The sequence below is a fragment of the Natator depressus genome, chromosome 11, assembly GCF_965152275.1.
Source record: "Natator depressus isolate rNatDep1 chromosome 11, rNatDep2.hap1, whole genome shotgun sequence".
Lineage (NCBI taxonomy): Eukaryota > Metazoa > Chordata > Testudines > Cheloniidae > Natator > Natator depressus.
In genome coordinates this window covers 60,936,772-60,956,656 of record NC_134244.1, presented here as the reverse complement: position 1 = coordinate 60,956,656, position 19,885 = coordinate 60,936,772, and the positions used below count along the sequence as shown (strand labels likewise).

At 39.8% G+C, this 19,885-nt stretch overlaps 1 protein-coding gene across 1 annotated transcript in view; it reads right to left on the bottom strand.

Annotated features, from left to right (window-relative positions):
- PARD3B (par-3 family cell polarity regulator beta) overlaps positions 1-18,796 on the bottom strand; it is a 617,867-nt gene extending 599,071 nt beyond the window's left edge. Inside the window, exon 1 of the mRNA XM_074967987.1 lies at positions 18,428-18,796. Within this exon, the coding sequence (XP_074824088.1) occupies positions 18,428-18,547 (120 nt within the window). The 5' untranslated portion in view covers positions 18,548-18,796. The remainder of the gene's footprint in view (positions 1-18,427) is intronic.
- Between the last annotated feature and the right edge of the window lie 1,089 nt (positions 18,797-19,885).

Below are 19,885 nucleotides of genomic sequence, written 5' to 3'. Positions count from 1 at the left end.
TCTACTCAAGTTAATAAAGCCATGCTGATTTACAACAACTGAGATACTGAAAAAGGACACAGGGCTTCAAGTTTACAGTTCTGAAACAAAGAAAAGTCATGTTCTCAACGCCTCACTCCTGTATTCAGAAGCAGTTTGAGGTTATCTAATTTACAACTCTTTGGGCTTGCCTTCAGTCAATCAGCACAACTGGATTTTCAAATATGCAACTGCAGTAGCTGATTCCATCCTCCTTTAAGATACAATTCAGATGCCACTGGGCCAATTAAAAAAACAAATCAAAACTCAGATGATCTAAAGCTCTTTAGCATAATGATACTTACCTTCATTTGAAAAGTGACTCAGTATGTATGGATAAAAAGCTTATATGGAATATTAGTTTCACTATTTTCCTTAATACTGCTATTGCGGGCAGAGAACTTCTTTCCAGTCCACTGTTGACCATCAGGGCCCAACATGGTCAAGGTTCTCCACATATTTCTACTCTCCAACTATATGTTCCCTACCCCATGTACAACGCACCTACTAAAGCTCTTCATTTTATGCCGCAGATTGTCATATCCTCTTCCTACACCTGTTCTGAACATTTCAACAATCAAAAACAATGATGCACTATTTTTCCCTCACGGAGAACAAACATTTGTTCCAGTCTCCCAGCAGGTTCTCAGCAGAATGAGGAGTCCCAAAGCATTTTAGTTATAATACTCAAAGTTATTGCCTTCACTTTGGCCAGATAAACTTGGAGAGGGTGGGGAGAGAGCAGGCTGCACTGCACTCATTAAATGACAAATGCTGCTTTCAGCAAGACAAAAATATTGGGAACTCCCATTCACATGCACAGGATCTATTGTCTGATCTAGTTCTAGCAATTGTGGAATCCAGATCTCAACTGGATTCACAAAAGCCATGTGCAGGTCTTCCAACAGTCAAGCAAGCCTTACATCATGTTTGCTTCACTGAGTCCTCTCAACATTCTGTTCTTTATCTGATGTACGATAATGCACGATAATGCCAGCAGTCATTTCTTGAGCAGCATAAATCATTCTCTCGTGAATCCCTCAAGAAATCCTGGGCAATTTTTTTCATATTTTAACCCTGAACCACGGTAATAATTTAGTCATCACTTTTGGAATTAATATTTTACACCGCCAATACCCACATTCTCCATTGCTGTCAAGGGGAAACCAAAAGAGAGCAACACCTACAGTCTGGACAAAGCCCACTTTAGGCTTTCGGGGTTCTCCCCACCCTCTTTTATACATAACATAAAAATAAAAGTTACAAAGTCAAGCACTCAAAGCTTAGGAAGGTCCAGAATTAAGGTTGACTATACCATAATCAGGTTTGGCAGAATTAGAGCTTTTAATTTGATAATTTCAAAAGATGATAACGCTTTTTAAGCATTTTTCATTTAAAAATGGATTTTTACTTTATAAATTTTCAGAGTTGTGCAAAATTATGGGGCTTTAGAAGTTTTTCAAATTTTATCAAGTTAAATTTTCACAGTTGCAGGAAGTTACAAGAAGGGCAAACAATTATTTAGTAACAGTAGACACAGATTCAAAAAGTTAAAGCTTTATAATTGTTAAAACACAAATTGTCAATACCACACCAAAATGTACAACAAATATTAAAATAAATTAATTTCTCAAACAGCATTTTTCTTACTTTTAAGTTTAGATTCTTATCGATGAAAAAATATTTCCATCACTTTGTGCCTGTGCATATGCATATATTTTATTGTAGATGTCAGTAAACTTTGACTTCACCACTTGCATGCCTATATACATATACACATATATATATATATATATATATATATATATATATATATATACACACACACATATACATACACACACACACACACACACACACACGACATCGACCAATAAAAATCTAATCTTTCCAAACCTAACCATAAGACATACATACGAAGGGAATATTTTTATAAAATCAAGATGACACTTGTTTTTTTCATATGGAATTATATCAGCTCTCACATGATTAATGAGCAGGACTGGAACCTTCAGATCCAGAGTACATAACTCCGTCACTTCAGCTATCAGAGTGACTGATAGCAGTAGTAGATGGGCCCATCCACAATGTCAGTCAGTCACAAGAAGGAAGTGGGATTGACAGCAGAGACTCAGGAATTTTTTGATTTATTCCAGATTCTGAGGTGAGTGTATTCAGCACACACTGCAAATACCCGTGACTTGATGCAGCAAATGTAAAATTACTGTCTCATTGGTACGCGTACTTTGCTGGCGCCCTTGATGACCTATAACCACAAAATTCCTCTCTGCAGTGGTTTAGCAGTGTGGCTGACTGGGTTCAGTACAGCCCAAAGGACTCACAAGTGGGAGAAGCTAGTAAATCCCGCCACAGAGGGAGGGCCTCTCAATCCCTATTGGTTGCTGAGTGGACTCTGAGTCTGCCTTGGCTCCCCCTCCCTACCAGGGACAGTGTGCCTCTCTTTGAGTTGCCAGCAGACAGAGTCCCAGGAACTTATGTAATCTCCTTGGGGGTTACAGAAGTATTTCCCTATATGCTCAAGCCTATCCTAAACTATAGTAGTGAGACACATGTAACATGAATGTCAAAGAAGATAAATACCTTTCATCTCCATGCTGGACCTTTCCCCACTCACATTTGTAGAAGTCATCTCCAGTCTTCTACATGTGATATTTTAATACAAAACTTTAATTTTAACTTTAACTTATGCATTGCTTTATACAGATGAGGTATATAAATGGCAGTCTGACAGAAAAATAAGTCTGAAAATAAGTTAATATTTAATGCTTTACATTCCCAAAGAGAAGAACAAAAATCCATGTCAACCAAGAGCTGGATTTTTGCATTTAAATCTCTGGAGGTGGGGTAAGGGAAGAGGTAGAGTATGGGTATATGGAGGAAAAAAGTTGTATGAAAACTGACAGCCTCCTAGTGACATTAAAAGTTTTGAAGAAGCCACCACTGAACCAGAGAACATTTATGAACTGGTTCATGAAATAAAGTGAAGTGTATTCCGACATGGATGTTTGTGTAAGCAGAGTCAGGATGAGCTCTACCTTGACATCTGGTGGCGAGTCCTGGTGGGTTGTGGAAAAGAACTTCAGGGGCTGATCTCATTTGCATAGGCACACCCACCCTGCCTAGATGGTCACTTTGGCTGCTGTAGGAGCCCCAGTTTCTCTGTTATTGGGGCAAGAATAAACTGTTATTAACCTGATTATGTGAATCAAGGACAGTGGAACTGTACTTGGCCTTTTGTCATGATGGAGGGACTCACCATCAACTAAGCAGCACTCGCTAGGCAAGGATCATGGGTTCCAAAACCCAGTGAATGGAGAGAGGCTGGGGTCAGGTATTAATACTTGGTGGTATAGGCCCCCTGGTGAGGGCCTTACATGCTAGTTGCACTTCCTCCTCTCTCCACTGTGGAATATCAGAGCTAATTTTGATTCCTTTAGGAGTCTAGTTACCGGCCGCTGAGCTGAATTCACTTTGGGCTAATGGTGCACCAGCACTGAGGCTCCCCTACTACAAGCTGAAAACACTGAGTGTTGTGTTAAGTAGTGGGGGAGCCTGAAGATATATGGCGGAGCAGTTTGTGGGACGGCGGGCAGAGCGGAACAGAGTGGCTCTTGGAGCAGAGCAGTTTGCAGGACGGCTGGAGCAGCTCATTGGGGCGGCTGGCAGAGCGGAGCCCCATGGAGAGGTGGGGCAATCAGCTCTGGACCACATAAGGTGCCCCTTAACCACCACCACCCCCATCTCCACCCAGGTTGGATAAACTCTGCAGATAAACTTTCAAACTCTGGGGCTGCCCTGACCAGGGACAGAGACTTTTGGGTCGTTGGACTTTTGGGACTTTGGGTGATTTTGGGTTGCTGGACTCAAGAACCAAGGGGAAAGGACACGCCCCAATTTGCTTGGGGTGGGTTTTTTGCTCATGGGTTGTGTTATGAATCCTGTTGGTGGTGTTTCCCCAACATAATGCCACATTGTTTCTCTCTGTTATTAAAAGGCTTTTGGCTACATTCCGACTCTGTGCTTGCGAGCAGGGAAGTATTGCCTCTTGGAGGCGCCCAGCGGGGGTGGTATAGATTTGTCCCAGGTCACTGGGTGGGGGCTCGAGCCGGTTTTGTATTGTGTATTGGAATGGAACTAGATACTGAACCCGGCCCTTGTTGCTGCCAACTCTCACAGGCAGAAGGGTTATATTTGCATGGCAGGATATAAAGATTCCTACTTCGGGAAAAACTGTGGACAACAACTTTAGGGACCTTTTAATACAGACATGAGGCTATTTTCATGTACTTTTTTAAAAAGAAAAAAACAAAACAAAACCAAACAGGAAATCAGGATTTCAAGATGACCCTCGGACAAAAGCTGCTATATGCTCAAAACACAAAATTCTACTTTCTGATCCTATGATGATGTTTTGAAGGTCAAGATCTGGCCCTGAAAGTTTAATAAGAAAAATGAGAAGCAATTATGGAAGAGGTATGTGAAATATTTGCATTCACTGGCTTTTTCCATGGATAACCCTGTAATCATGTACATATAAAAGCCGAGCCAGAAGGGATCTCTCAACAGTAAGGTTATTGTTGAGCAATATTACACTAACAGCAAACAGAATCATCACTAACCTTTGGAAACACAATATTAACATCAGATACCAAGTATTTCAAATTAACCAAAAAGCTAACACTACTTTGGAGAACTAGGTTTTTAATTATTTTTTTTAAGTACAAGATGCAGCAATAATAATCTAATTCACAAGTTGGGTTTCTATATTTGAACAAAATTTCCACCTAGGTTGCTGCTTCACTTCTTTAAGTCTACTTGGATAGGTTATAATTGGGACAGTCATTAAGACAACAAGTTTTTGACCACATAAACCTTTCCAAAACATACATACATATAAAAATACTAAGAACTCGTCACTACAGACAGAATACAAGATGAGAGGCAATCAATATTGTGATGACATTTATAGTGATGTAAAAAAAAAAGTCATCTGCATGAACACCCATATATATCAAATAATTTGTGAAAAATGGGTGTAAAGTGAGTCTTAAGAAGCTTGTCTTTCAAGATGACTGCTGCCTCAGATGAAATTCAGTTTCCTGGCAGAGCACTTCCCCTACGGCCCCAGTCATTCTCCCCCTGACAGGTAAACTCCACAAACAGCTTTTCTTGTTTAAGCTAGTGGTTTGCACTGGTACAGATACACTGATGACTGAAACAGAGGCCAACAAGTGTAGAGAAGGCCTTAGTTTGTCACCCTGTTTCACGTGGCTATACATGTTCCTTTGCTTTAATCTCCTTGCACTGATTTTACCAAGAGCACCACACTTGCTAGAGTAGTGGTTCTCATCCAAGGGTACAAGTGCCCCTGGTAGTACACAGTGGTCTTCCAGGGATTACATCAACTCATCTAAATATATGCCTAGTTTTACAACAGACTATATAAAAAGCACTAGTGAAGTCAGTATAAACCTAAAGTTTCACACACACGCATAAAAGAATCTCAAGCTTCATTCTAACATCAAACCTTCTATACTCTCTTTTCCCACGCACCGTTAACTAGAATCAATCACATTTTCACCCAGACAGGGCACTAGTATAATTTGTTGTTAAGCATGAGTTAGCAACATCATGACTGAATATGGCAAAATTTTACAGGATGGCAGTGACACACTACAACAGACAGTTTAAGAAACACAATGATACAAACCAATCTCATCTCTCCAATAGAACTAACTTCCCAAACCTGAGAAGAGAGCTCCTAAGTTTCCTCCCGAACCCCAACCTCTCAGCTAGCAGAATATTCTTCTGCTACAACAACAGCATCTAGTTGCTTCCTATTGTTCTAGTTTCCCTATTGATCAGCCAAACAGTTAATCTCTTAATACACAATGCATAAAAGGTTTCATTTCTACCCAGAAAAATGGAAGACACTTATAATCACCACAGCATTCACATCTGAATGACAGCTAAACATAAAGGAGCATCAAGCATGCAGCCATCTGGAAACAAATGTATTCTTTCGCATTATCTGTTCTCAAACCTTTAAGACAAAGGGACAGAGGCTGGCCCAAGACTCGCATTTAGTAAGATGCTCATTTCAAATCCATTGTCAATAATAAACATTGTCAAACCTGCAATAAAAAGGATAATAAGCTATCAGATTCTTCCACCTTCTTTGAATTCTAAGGGACTTGCTTGTTTTAACGGAGAAAAATCAGTAAATGAGAGACCCCTGAAGTTGAAGGATGTTGTCCCAAAAATTACATAGGAGAAAAACTTTAAAGTGGATTGCAATCAAATAAGCCTTTTGCCAGCTTTGTGTACCTATTATGGAATAATTTCCCCGTCTATCAATAGGATATTTCCAGCAGAGTTCAAATTCTTCTAGAGCTTACAAGCACAGGTTCTGCTCTCATCTCTTGTTGCCTATTTAGCAAAGTTAATGTTGGACAGAGTGGACAGTCCTGATAAGAAAAGCCAATTTTAAGTCAAAACTGGGGATAAAATTTTCAAATGTGACTGATTTTATTTCTGGGATATTTATGCAAAGGTTGGTTTCTGTCTGTGTCTAACACAACTGTTAGCCTGCGGACCACGGGTTGAAAACCACTGCTCTGTGTCTAAGATTTCTAAAGGGGTCTGGCACCTCCAGTTTAAATTTTTTTTAGGAGTCCACAAATGAAAAAAGGTTGAAAACCACTGATGCGGATAAACATTCTGTACCTCAAAGTAGCACCCTGAAACCCCCATATTCACCACTGTCATATGATATGCTTTTTACAATCCATGCCTTGTGAGTTATTTCAAAAGTCTATCAGTTGAACCTTAACAGCCTCTTGAATTCTATGCACTATCTTTGTATGTGAAGTTATGAATTCTTTTGCTATATGTGTTACTAAAATATGTTGTGAGATTGGGAGATGCCCACAGCTGGCCTTTCAATAGCGACAAAGGAGCAACTATCACTGGCCAGACAGGCTTTGATGGCCCATCAAGAAGAATCCAATATCTCAGAGACTCCTTGGAGAGGGCACATATGCAATGAGAGCTGCTTAGGACCCCATGTCACAGCAAGAATCTTTCTAGCAGTTGGTAGAAAGTATAAAAGAGGGACAGTGACATCGTCACTTGGCCTCTCTCCTCCTCCATCTCAATACCTGGAAGATCTGGAAGACAAAGACTTTGAACTAGGGAGTTCCCTTCCCAGCCTGGGAAGGGAATTCAGCTTGCGTACTGAAAACCGTGAGCTGCCTGTCACGTGTATTGATGGCTTGCGACTTTTCTATTCTAGTTTCATAAAGCCTGCAACTCTTCGGAAATTTTCCTTTTGTATGTCAGAGATTTGAGCACATTCTGAGCAACTTCTCCAGAAACTTATTAGGACCAAGAAAAAAAAAATTAAATTGGCAGCAACTTGGACTTCTCAAAAGGCCATAATTAAATGGAAGTTGCACATCTCTCTCCTTTAGGCTACTTCAAGGAATCCCAGCCATTCTTTCTACCTTCACACGAGATACAAGGAGACCAATGGGAAGTAACCTTTCAGAAAGGGACCATTTCCTGAAAGTAGCTTATCTGGTTTCCGATTTTCTGTGTTTTGGGTAGGACAGTAGGGGTAAAAAATTATTTAGGCTGATGTTTAAGAACATCGCCGAATGTTTTACAATAGTCAGTGATAAGGTCCTCTTGCTTTCAAGAGACAATTATTGAGGGGGAAAAAAATTAGAATACCAGATGGACATACGAAGTATCTGCCTTTTGAAAAACATGCTGATGAGCATGTCAACCAGATATCAGAATATTGCTATATCTATCCCAAAAAACTACCAAAATTACCACCACTTTTGTGGTCATGCTCAGTTGGGTGACTAACCTAAAAGAAAAGGTTACCACAGGTCATGAGTCCTCAAGGCAAAATGTAAAAAAGTGTTATTTGGTGGGTGGATTTTAAAAAAAAAATAAAAAAAAACATTTTTATTTAAAATACTTTTTTTAAAAATAAATGTTTGTCATAAATTTGAGAAGCACTGAGCTAGAGGAATTAAATTTGAAATGAACACCTAAACTTACTGTAATATTTAAAACTGTTTAGGTAAATTAAAAAAACTGGCTTCATCAATGAGTCCTCCTCAAATTTCAGTAAGTTAAAGGGTCCTAATCCTTTGTAATTAAAAAACAAAACAAAACACACAAACACAGAATCAGGGAGAAAAACATCTAACTTCTAAGGTCAACTCAACCTTTACAAATATGTCACACTGGCACGTACTTCATTAAGTCATTATTTTCAGTTTACAAATAGTAGACATTCTGGAATTGGTCAGTACACCCACCTCTCTGAAGAGTTCCATTAGTCAACACCTCACATAGAAAAACAAATGATTTATTTCCCTCCATAAACAGCAGTGGCATAGCTACTCAAAACCAAACAAAGTCCTTTAGGCTGCAATCCAACAGACTTGGAGCAAGTATTCCACCACTGAAGTTCTGACTCACCTGCAGACAACCACAATCAGCCATTTAAAATCATAGTAACCTGCAAAGACAACCTTTCATAAAGGGGCAAAGGAAGGAGAAACCTAGGTGCGAGTCTGCTGTTGCTTGTAAATATGATTTGCAGTCAAGCAGATTGCATTTTTTGGTCTTAAAAATTTGATGACATTTTGCTTTATTAATTAAAAATAAAGGTCTATTCAGCAACAGCTGCTACCATTATCCTTGGGAAGCCAAAGAACAACTGGTTTAGACTTCAAAGCACAGGAGTATCACAGGGTGCAATATTAAGTGAGGGTTTTGTATGGTACTGCCACCGCATGAACAGACATCACTTCTAATGCAAGGACTGATGATGGTGCAGAAATGATAGTTTTATCTTAGATAAGAGCAAAGACTGATGATAAGATCAGACTTTGCAGTAATTTACCTGTCTAAGGCACAATCACCAGAGGTATCTAAGGAAAAATTATATACATTTACGGAAAAAAAAGTCTTACTTTTTGGGGGAAGGAGGGACCCTGAAGAAGGATGCATGATGCAGAAGTCCCTTCGAATCCAATCACTGGTTTTTACTATTGTCAATTCTCCTTTCCTCACAGTTAAAGTAACTTTGTATGAAAAGTTAGCCACCGGCCTAGGTGCTGGAACTAGGGGTGCTCCTGCACGCCCTTGCTTGACGTTGTTTCTATCATATAGAGGGTTTACAGTTCAGTTCAGTGGCTCTCAGCACACACCCCACATGCAAACTGTGCCAGCACCAGTGGCAAAAGGTTCCACAGAGAGCAACCAGAAAAGTGTGCATGCCCAAGAAGAGGAAAGAATGATACACGGACATGATACCTGGATAAGTAGTACTGTACAGACTGACTTTCAAAGACTTGCTCCCTTCCTTTAGTGAATTTATGGATCTGAGTGTTCACTAGCATTCAAAAATTTGTTTCTCATCAAGATGTTCAAGTCTAACCATACTTGATTTTAAAAAGCTGTCTTGAAATAGGAAAATGTTATTGAGCCTTTCTATTTATAAAGGCAGGAGTGTAAGTATGAAAACAGCTGAAAACAGCTTTTGCATTGTATCCATTGCTATAGCCCTTTGGCACTATTATTTTAAGAGTAAAAGACAGACATTTTAATTAATACTGGAGGATATTTTAGATAAGACAGGTGTTTATACCAAAACCTGCAGTTCTTATGGCATCAGACTGATTAGGAAAGCCTGAAGAATGCTGTGCTCCATGTGGGAGGACGTCTGTTCGTTCAACAGCAGGATACAAGGCCCAGCACAGTATGGTGCAATTCAATTGATGCACCATACAGAACAAATATGGGGGAAAGCATATTTCATAGAAAGTACAAACTATTATTGGCAAGTAACTTTAGCCACTTTTTCAAGAATAGTTTGGCATTTTATGCAATATCAATAGAATACATACTGCCTGTCATTGTCAACTGCTTGTTAGAAATCATGTTAAACTGATGTTCTATACAAGCAAAAATATTCCCCCTTTGTGGGAAATAAGTGTTTCGATCCATTTATTTCAATTCCATTCTTTGCCAGAAGCTTTTTCGAAGATGATAAAGCAAGTAATCAGTGAAGGAGAGTGTGTGCACATTGATTTGGAAGAAGTGAATGGATAATAGAAATTTTGCCCGCTAATTGTCTCTCTCTATCTTCTGTAAATCAATTGAGACTAGATTGGTTTCTACTGCTGTTTACCCAAATGAAGGGTGAATTGTAACCTATCAGTATGTACTACTTTATGAAGCCCTCTAATAGATATTGAAAATGGAGTTCTAGAAGGAAGCTAAGTATTCTAGTCGAGCTCTCAAACACTTCAGACAACTCTTAACACTTTGAATTTGATAAACAAGATCAAAGATTTAATGTATAGATCCTAGAATCATCATGTATGTAGCATACACATTTATAGTATTTCCAGGGTGGGTCATTCTGAATGGACATACTGCATTTTCATCAATTTCATCCATCTCTACTTATTTGATAGGATTACCTGATGCCTGTATGTTTTAAGCAAGGCACTCAATATTAAGTTAAGCCAATAACCTGTTCTCTCTGTTTACTGATCAAACCTGAAAAGTGGCAAGATCTTTTATTTTTTAAGTTAAAGTAAAGAAAACCCTACAGAACAACATCTTGTATGACAAGTTTGATTTTCAGCACAAAGGCAGTTTTTCTAGCCAACTTATAAACACCTATGATAGGCAGGTAAGGAACAGGAAAAAAGCCTTAACCGTATATCAGCATTAATGGGAGTCATGAAGGGCATCAGGAACCATTATTGCTATTCCATAAACTATGTTGCACAGAAAAAATGTTTAAGTTTTAACTATAACTTTGCAAATTGACAGTTATCAGACTAATCAAAATGAAGACTTTATGCAAAATTGAGGACAGAATACCTTTGATATTAAATGGCTAAAATGTCTCCTCCACCTCCCCCCCGGCCCCCAAAAAATTATGCATTGGAATGATGTCCTAGAGCAGTTAGAAACAATAGTTCTGGTAGCATCTTATCAAAGAGGCAACAAATTAAATTATGAGGACATTGAAGGAATACACTAGGATATGGAAGCAATTTTAAAATTGTATTAAAAATATACTGTTAGCCCTAGATCAAAAGCATCTTTGTTCCTATGAAACCATCATCTAAAGAAATTCCCACACAAATGTGTTGTTTAAATACCAAAGCAGGTGTTTTTAAACAGCCAAGAAAGATTTACTATCTTAACTATGATGCTAGTCTAAATACAAAGCATTGAAGAAGTTCCAGCTATTGTGCTTATCAATGGGTTCGTCTTTACCAGCACTCAAACAAAAAAATGAAAGAATAAAACCATTGGTCACAGAAAAAGCTAATGTCAACATGAAATAATCTTCCAAATGGCAAATTTGTGCCTCAGTTCAACCAATCGTATATGCGTGTTAAAAAGATTCAAAAAAGAGGCCACAGAAGGTTATATTCCCCACTATTACTGGCAATAGTAATACCATTGTCAAGTTGCCCCTGTATGAACTCCTGTTTAATACTGAGGTTAGTGAAATAATATGGTTTTTTCTCCCCTTACTTATCTGGAAGAGGACTTCTCATCCTATACTTGTCAACCAGTCACCCATAATAACGTGGGAAATCTAATATACCAAATTATACTCCAGTTTATTAGTGCGCTATCATAATGAGCAAACTTGAATGCTGAACAGCTTAATTATGATTTTCACATACAAAAATATATATCAAAGTCCCAAAGACATATTAGAAACTTGATAATGAACTGCAGTTAATAAGAGGACAAGAGAACATTAATATAGATATGGGGATGAAAAATTTTAAAAAAAAATCTGAGTGTTTAAAACCAGAGCTTGGAAATATGTAAATTATTCCTGATGTAGAAAGCAGATTGTGGATAAATACAAATGGCATTAAAATGTAAAAAGAATGAACCATTTTAGGGCACATAATCTACCTGGTCATGGAAGAGCCCACAAAAGCTAAAACCTACTTCTGGAAGAGGAAACAAGCAGTACAAATACTACCATTAATATTCTGTCTCTATTATACATGTCACATAACCGCCTTCTACTTTGCTCATAAATTAAAAACACAAACACTTGAACAAACAGAAGAGTGTGCAAAACACCGTTTATTTTCTACGTTTTGACATCTTCCTCAGTATCTGTGGAAACTTGGACTGTTTTTGCAAGTCAGATACTGAGTTTTGGGTCAAAATATTTTTTTTAAAGCTTCTGTTTTTAAAGAAACTGCAAAAGAACATTTAGTACTCCTTCTGCTGGCTGCTTAGCAGCAGCCACATACTGTTCCAAAAGCTGTGATTGTCATGTTATGGGGCAGCCATGAGAACAGAGGTTTATGAAGTTACAACAGAGAGAAATATTTTATTAGAAAAAAATTGAAGGTGACATAGATAGTCAGCCTATAACATTAACCCTCTAAATACCTTTGAGCACAATGCTGACGATACACAAATAAGCTAATAAACACTATTTCCTGTCCAATTAGAGATGTGTGACCATTGTATTGCCTTCACACAGTGTCACTGATATCCAGTTTGGTAGTCAAGGAGTTTACCACTACTACTGTGGAACAAATTAGTGTTTTCGGTATAGTTTCTAATCAGTGGGTACCTATATCACAAAACCATAACTGACACTCTAGTAGGCTTTCCAAGGACGGAAGCCAGCATTCAGTTGGCACAGCAATTTAGTCACCCTCTGAAGTGGTCCCGCAAAGTGAATCATCCAATGGTTAAAAACTGATCCCAGATTTGAGAAGCGGATTATGGACACAGTCCATCTTTGTTTTGATGACAGAACATAAATGTTTCTATCTTGGAGGACTGATATGCATTCAAACAGAATATGATCATATCTACATGCAAGGCTCTTCCCTATTGCATACTTGCCTGTTCTTTTATGAAAGTGAGAAAGTTTAAAGGAATGCTGTAAATTTTGTTTCAAAGGGAGATAAAGTAAATGTCACTTTATCTAGAAGAAGGGCTGTTGTACATTGCATTCTCCAGGCTCACTGCTGTTCCTTTCTACTGAACATCCATGAGAACAAAAACTCATCATTTTTTAAGTTTTTAAAATACCATTGAAAGTCTGACTTAAAGTTAACAAGACAAAAACAATTTATAGTTAAAGTTTCAATGTCCAGCCTTAACTAAGGGATTGCCTTCACTGCAAAATTAACTCAAGTCATAATTCAAGCATTGCCCCTAACTTCAATTCCTTCCTTCCCTGTAATTCAAGTGCACTGGGTTTTTAACTCAAGTAGGCTGGCACCAAAGTGGGAACTGGCTAAAACTCAAGTGAGCACAGCGCATCAGCTAACGCAACACTCTGCAGTCCAGACACAGGCTAACAGCACTCAAATGTTTGGAGTGCTTACGGTACCTTCCTAGAATTTCCCGTGCCCTGAAAAGACAGACAAATTCTCCACCAATTCATTGGGAAAGAATTCAGAAACTGACTTGGGTTACTGTTAGAGCTAGGCAAATAACAGATTTTCCATTTGCTGGCAATTCGGGGGTGGGGCGGGGGGGAAAGAGATAATCATTTAGGGTCAAACTAAACATTTCATTTAGATTTTGACCATTTTAAGTGTTAGAGTAATTTTATCTGAAACGTGAATATCCTGAAACAAAAAATTCACTTTGCATCAGAATTAAAAACATTTTATTTTAAAAAAAGCGCCAAAACACATTTAGATTTTTTTTTTTTAAGGTGCTGTTTTTTGTCTGGGTTTTTTTTTTTTTGTTATAAACTAAAACACTTCAGCAAATTTGTCACAGATTTGCAAAATGTTTCAGTCAGATACATGCTTTGGCATGAAAAAAAGTCCAAAAGAATTTCACTCAGTTTTACTTACCATGATATTTACCCTTAGAAGTCTTAGCAGTGCACACAAGCGCAAACAGCACCAGCATGGACACAGCAACTCAAGCGTTATTTTGCAGTGTGGCCTCTCTCACTGAAGCCTGACTAACTCAAGAGAGGTAACTCAAGTGAGCTGTGCAATGAAGACATATCCTAAGATCGTAGAAATATCTAAACAAAGAGAGTAGTTAAGTAAGAGATGGTATGAAGGCAGCCAGAAAGATTATGTGGAGCTATTAGTCCTACTGGGTATAACTACACATAGGAAACCTTAATTTACACACTACAAAACAATAACAAAAGCAGATATTGACTTATACTGAAGATTTGTTTACTTGAGAGGTAAATATTGACTGAGATGAAGCAAAAATAGACATTGCCTTCTCAGAACAATAAATTTTGATTCTCAAGAAAACGAGTACTAGAATTCTTATAATTCTCTCCCTCTCCCCCCCCCCATCTCTCACACACACTTTTTTTCAAAAATATCTGGAATTCTCTCCTTCATGAACATAACATTCCTAAGTATAATAGCCTTTTTTAACTGATATTTTCATGGAGAGAATTTACCTCTGTTTTATGCAGAATTTAATGTCCAGAAAAGTTCTTTTTAACCTCTGATGAGTCAATTGGGATGTAGAGCAAGAGGTTTGACCATTTAAAATTGCACCGATTTATTGGGAATTCGGTCCCAATAGTTGACCTTCATGCACAACAATGAAAAATTGTCTTATTGCATGACTTTTCAGCTGATAAATAAAATAATTCTGACTTAACAACAGTAACCGTTAATGAGTCTTTATGGTCAAATCTTGCTATGAGTCTGCCATGTGATTAGTCCAAGTTTGTTATAAAATGCAGCAAGCTATAGCAAGTAAAGTGCCTCCAAGATTTTCAGCTATTTTATTTGTAAAATCATTTTGCAGTGGAATAGCTATCCATTTACTGTACAATTTTGGCCCTATCACAAATATTATAAAACCATAGTTTAACAAGGAGCTGAATTCTTGAGACCATTATGAATTTGACTAATATTATACAAAATAAAAAGAATACTACTCCCACACCCTCAGCTTTATCAAAGGCTAGAATTCCATCAACTGAATATAGAAAGATAAGAAACAAATGCTAAGTTCAAGTTCTCTGTTTAGATCAGTAGAACCCCCAAGATGGAATTAAAACCTTATGTACACATTATGAGTATTGTAACTATGGCACCACAGTACATTTATATAAATAAAACAGAAATAAAAATTCTTCTCTAAGTCTGTCCTATCCAACTCTCTTCCTTCCTAAACCTCTCATTCTGAAACTTTGGTACATTCCCTTCCTGGGTCCACTTTCCTCCTCCCCTATCCCATCGCTACATCTGGCCCTTTTCTCATCCCAATTTCCCGACTTGACATTATACATTTTAAACTATTTATACCCAGTAATCATATCAGAAGCAGTTTTCAAGTATTATCACTATTATTCTGTACTCTAACTTCAGTCCAAATAAAGTGATCTAGACATTCTAAATACATATTTTTTAAACTTAAGTCAGTAAACATCTTTAATAACAAACCTATTAGAAATTCATATGTATAATATACCCATACTTTACAGCAGATTTCAGGTAGTGACTAGTGGTACAGAGTCCCAGTATGTATCCAGTTTTTACTAATGTTAATATCTGTAAGTGTATTAATTACTTTTTTTAAATTGGGAACAAAGTGATAACAGGCCTAATCCACCCATGTTAGACAATGAACAAACAAAAGCACAGGGCCACTAGAATTGTTAGTGAATTCAAGATACTGTATAATTAAACAAGCCAAAATACAACAGTAACGATTCTTTAGAGTTCTTCTAATAGTACAACCTCCAATGACAGTTAGCTAAATAAACCGAAGTTACCTAATATTTTGCATTAAGGTCTAAGATAGCTGGTTTCTGGCAAATCTTATTGGCTATTCAAAGAAGTGCATAGAAATTTTACTGTGCAACTCAAGGTGAACTAGAAAAAGCACACACCAAAATCTCAGCCACTGAATTAGAGATTTAAATCCAAATCTGCTCAGTACTTACTGTTTGAGCCTCTTATGTTGTTTTCTTTTGATTTTTCCATTATGTGTATTAACTGTAGTTTCAAATTACCAACATTAAAACTCACCAGAGTTTTAAAATAAACTGGGCTTATGCCCTTTTTGGTTTCCTTATGATGTATAAAGAGAGCCTGAAAAGTCTGAGAAGAGATGAGAAGTGTGAGAATGGATTCTGCTTCGTTTTCTCTTAGAAATATCAAGAATGTCTGGTTTTCCCCAAGATTGGCTGAAGAACCTACTGGATGTTTCAGAGGTATATAGTGTCAGTTCTCACACCTTAATTTAAGGGGGTAGAGGTGTTGAATCGTTAACAAAAAAATTCCTTTTCTTGAAACATTACTTAACTATATACAGTGTTGTTATAGCCATGCTGGTCCCAGGATACTAGAGAGATAGAGTTCTGTGTAAGCTCGAAAGCTTGTTTCTCTCACCCCAACAGAAGTTGGTCCAATAAAAGATATCACCTCATCCACCTTGTCTCACTTGATTAACTAGTTAGGTATTAACAAACAAAACAATGTGACAGTCTGGCTAAAAATTCCTTTCCACTCAGTTGTTCAGCCTTCATTCTGAACACTTGTTAATCATTTCATTAATTCTCCAGCCACCACAGCAAGACTTCTAGACTAGCCAGGATATGCAGTTCTAGAATAAGGTTTTTTCCCCGCTTCTTTCTTTTGGTCCTTCTTTACACACCACAGACAGAGCACAAGCCAAATTTTGCAGGTCACCTTACAGCTTTCCTCATTAGTTGTTCAGATGGCTCAGCACTTTAGTCCAAACTTCACTGCCATAAGGAGAGAGCTGAATTCTGTATTTTTTTTTTTTTAAAGTTTACCTAGGCCAAAAGTCCTTTTGCTTCTTATAAAACCTCAGCAAAGTGTATGCATATTTGGACAGTTTGAAGCATCCTGATGGCCCACAGCCTAAATAATGACAGGTTTCAGAGTAACAGCCGTGTTAGTCTGTATTCGTAAAAAGAAAAAAGAAAAGGAGTACTTGTGGCACCTTAGAGACTAACCAGTTTATTTGAGCATGAGCTTTCGTGAGCTACAGCTCACTAAATGCATCCGATGAAGTGAGCTGTAGCTCACGAAAGCTCATGCTCAAATAAACTGGTTAGCCTAAATAATATTTGCTAATTTCCATAACACTATTATGACAATATTTAATCCTCAACTTATTCAGTTTACAGTAGTGATATACACACACAGAGAGACAGTGTACCAGTATGGAGAGAAAGAATATAGTACTGTTTTATACAGTATCTCACTTAGGAAAGTATTTTACATGATAGGCAAAGCACTACAGGCGCTTGTGTAGGAAAACATGGAAGTCACTAACTACCACAGTTAATACAGATTTGTACAATAATAAAGTTAGCACTTCAGCAGATGTTTTCATACATTAATATTCAAAACACTCTTGTGAAGGGATGGTAAATATTATAATCCCATTTTTACACATGAGAAAACAAAGGCAGAGAAGTCATATGATTTGCCCAAAGTCACAGAATGAGTCAGCAACAGAGATAATCAAGTCTCATGGGTTGCCCTTTAGCACTCAGATCTCCCTCACTCTCAAGATCCAACCCTGCAAGCCCTTCTCATGTGAGCAGTCTCAATGAAGTAACAAACTATTCATCTGAATAAGTGTTTGCAAAATCAGGTCTTTGAACAGAAACTATTGATCAGTACAATACTGAACTGATTCACTGGCCAGTCCTACTATTTTTAATCTCAACCAGACCCAGGTACAAGAAGCGTTGATCAACATTCATCTGAAAAGTGGCACCTCTATTCATGCGGTGTCCCTAGGATCATAAGGTCTGAACCAAAGTCTGACCATACTATGTCGACTTTATTGTAGATAAATAAGTTATGTTTGTGGCACAGCGTCTGTAGCACTGCATACAACCTAAAATACAAGAAACTTTACACATTTCTACGAAGCCACTGTAACTAAAGGGAACACATTTTTAGCTTGTCTATATCAACTGTTCATGCAACTTTTTGGCAGTGTTGTTCACAACACTAGTCCACCAAGCTCTGACTTCTAGTCCTTATTTATTACAATAACTACTGAACCCCAACTTCTATTTCAAAACAGAGTAGTTCTGTTCTTCAGTGACTGTGCTGCATCTCATTCTGGACCTGCAGATTCAGCATCCCACTCGTATCCGCCTACTATTTCAACTGAGAAGTCACCAATTGCAAAATTTACACCTTAAAAAAAAAAAACCAGCCTTATACTTGGGGTACTAATAAAATATATACATTACAGGTACATAGAGGCTCCCCTATAAACAGACCGTCTGGTTTAAAGGTGCCCTGTTCTTAAGTGATCTTGGTGTGAAGTGGATATGGTGAGTTTTTATCTTCCTTACCTTTTCTTTGGTTTTGAGGAATCTCTGAAGAGCCTGCTGGGTCAAGTCTCTGACACGGAGCCGCCCATCCTTACAGGGGACCACAATCCCCGTCTTCCCAAACGAAACAGTCACTTTCATCTCAGCCACTCACCCCAGCCGCTCATTAAAACAAGGGTGACAAAGAGCAGGCCGAGGAGCAGGAGGTGGGAAGTGCGTCCCTGAAACCGTGGGGCAGGAAGTCACAACACACCTCCAGACAAACCCAGCCCCCCGGGCGAGGGCGCGAGTCCCGCTGTCAGGAGCAGGTGCCTGTCCCAGGCTCTGGGGGGTGAGGGCCCCACGGCGGCCCCGGGGGCAGGGCGAGGAGAGGGCCACTAACCACAGTCCCGGCCTCCCTGGGGCGCTCCGGACAAGGGCACAGCGGGCACCGGGGAACGCAGCCGGAGGCCCCAGGCGCGAACGGGGGCCGGCCCCAGGCGCGGAGTCTCTCGCCGGGGGCTGGGAAGGGCGCTGGCCGGCGGCTCTCTCCGCGGGGGCAGGGGAAGCGGCTGCGGCGCGGCCCCCGCTTGGCTCTCAAGGGAAGCCCGGGCCGAGCTCGGGGATGCGGCGGCCGCGGCTCTTCCGCATGCCGGGGCGGCTCCTACCTGCGGCCACCGGCTCCCGCGGGCCCTGGCTGCCCTCCGCGCGCGCGCTCGGTGCCGCCGCCGCCCGGGCCGCTGCGCCCCGGAGGCGTGAGGGGAAAACTTTGTGCCGGCTCCTGCGCTCGCAGCCGGGCCTGGCCTGCGCGCCCGGCTCCGGCTCTTAAAGGGGCCGCAGCGACTGGCTGCAGGGCCTGCGGCGCCACGGCAACCGGGTCCCCGGCGCGGGTCACACACAGTACACCTCACACACACCCCCGCACAGATCACACACAGCTACACCTCACACACCCCCCGCACAGACCACACAGATCACACACAGCTACACCTCACACACCCCCCTCACAGATCACACACAGCTACACCTCACACACCTCCCGCACAGATCACACACAGATCACACACAGCTACACCTCACACACCTCCCGCACAGATCACACACAGATCACACACAGCTACACCTCACACACACACCCCGCACAGATCACACACAGCTACACCTCACACACACACCCCCGCACAGATCACACACAGATCACACACAGCTACACCTCACACACCCCCACACACAGATCACACACAGATCACACACAACTACACCTCACACACACCCCGCACAGATCACACACAGATCACACACAGCTACACCTCACACACACCCCCGCACAGATCACACACAGCTACACCTCACACACCTCCCGCACAGATCACACACAGCTACACCTCACACACACCTTGCACAGATCACACACAGATCACACACAGCTACACCTCACACACACCCCCGCACAGATCACACACAGCTACACCTCACACACACCCCCGCACAGATCACACA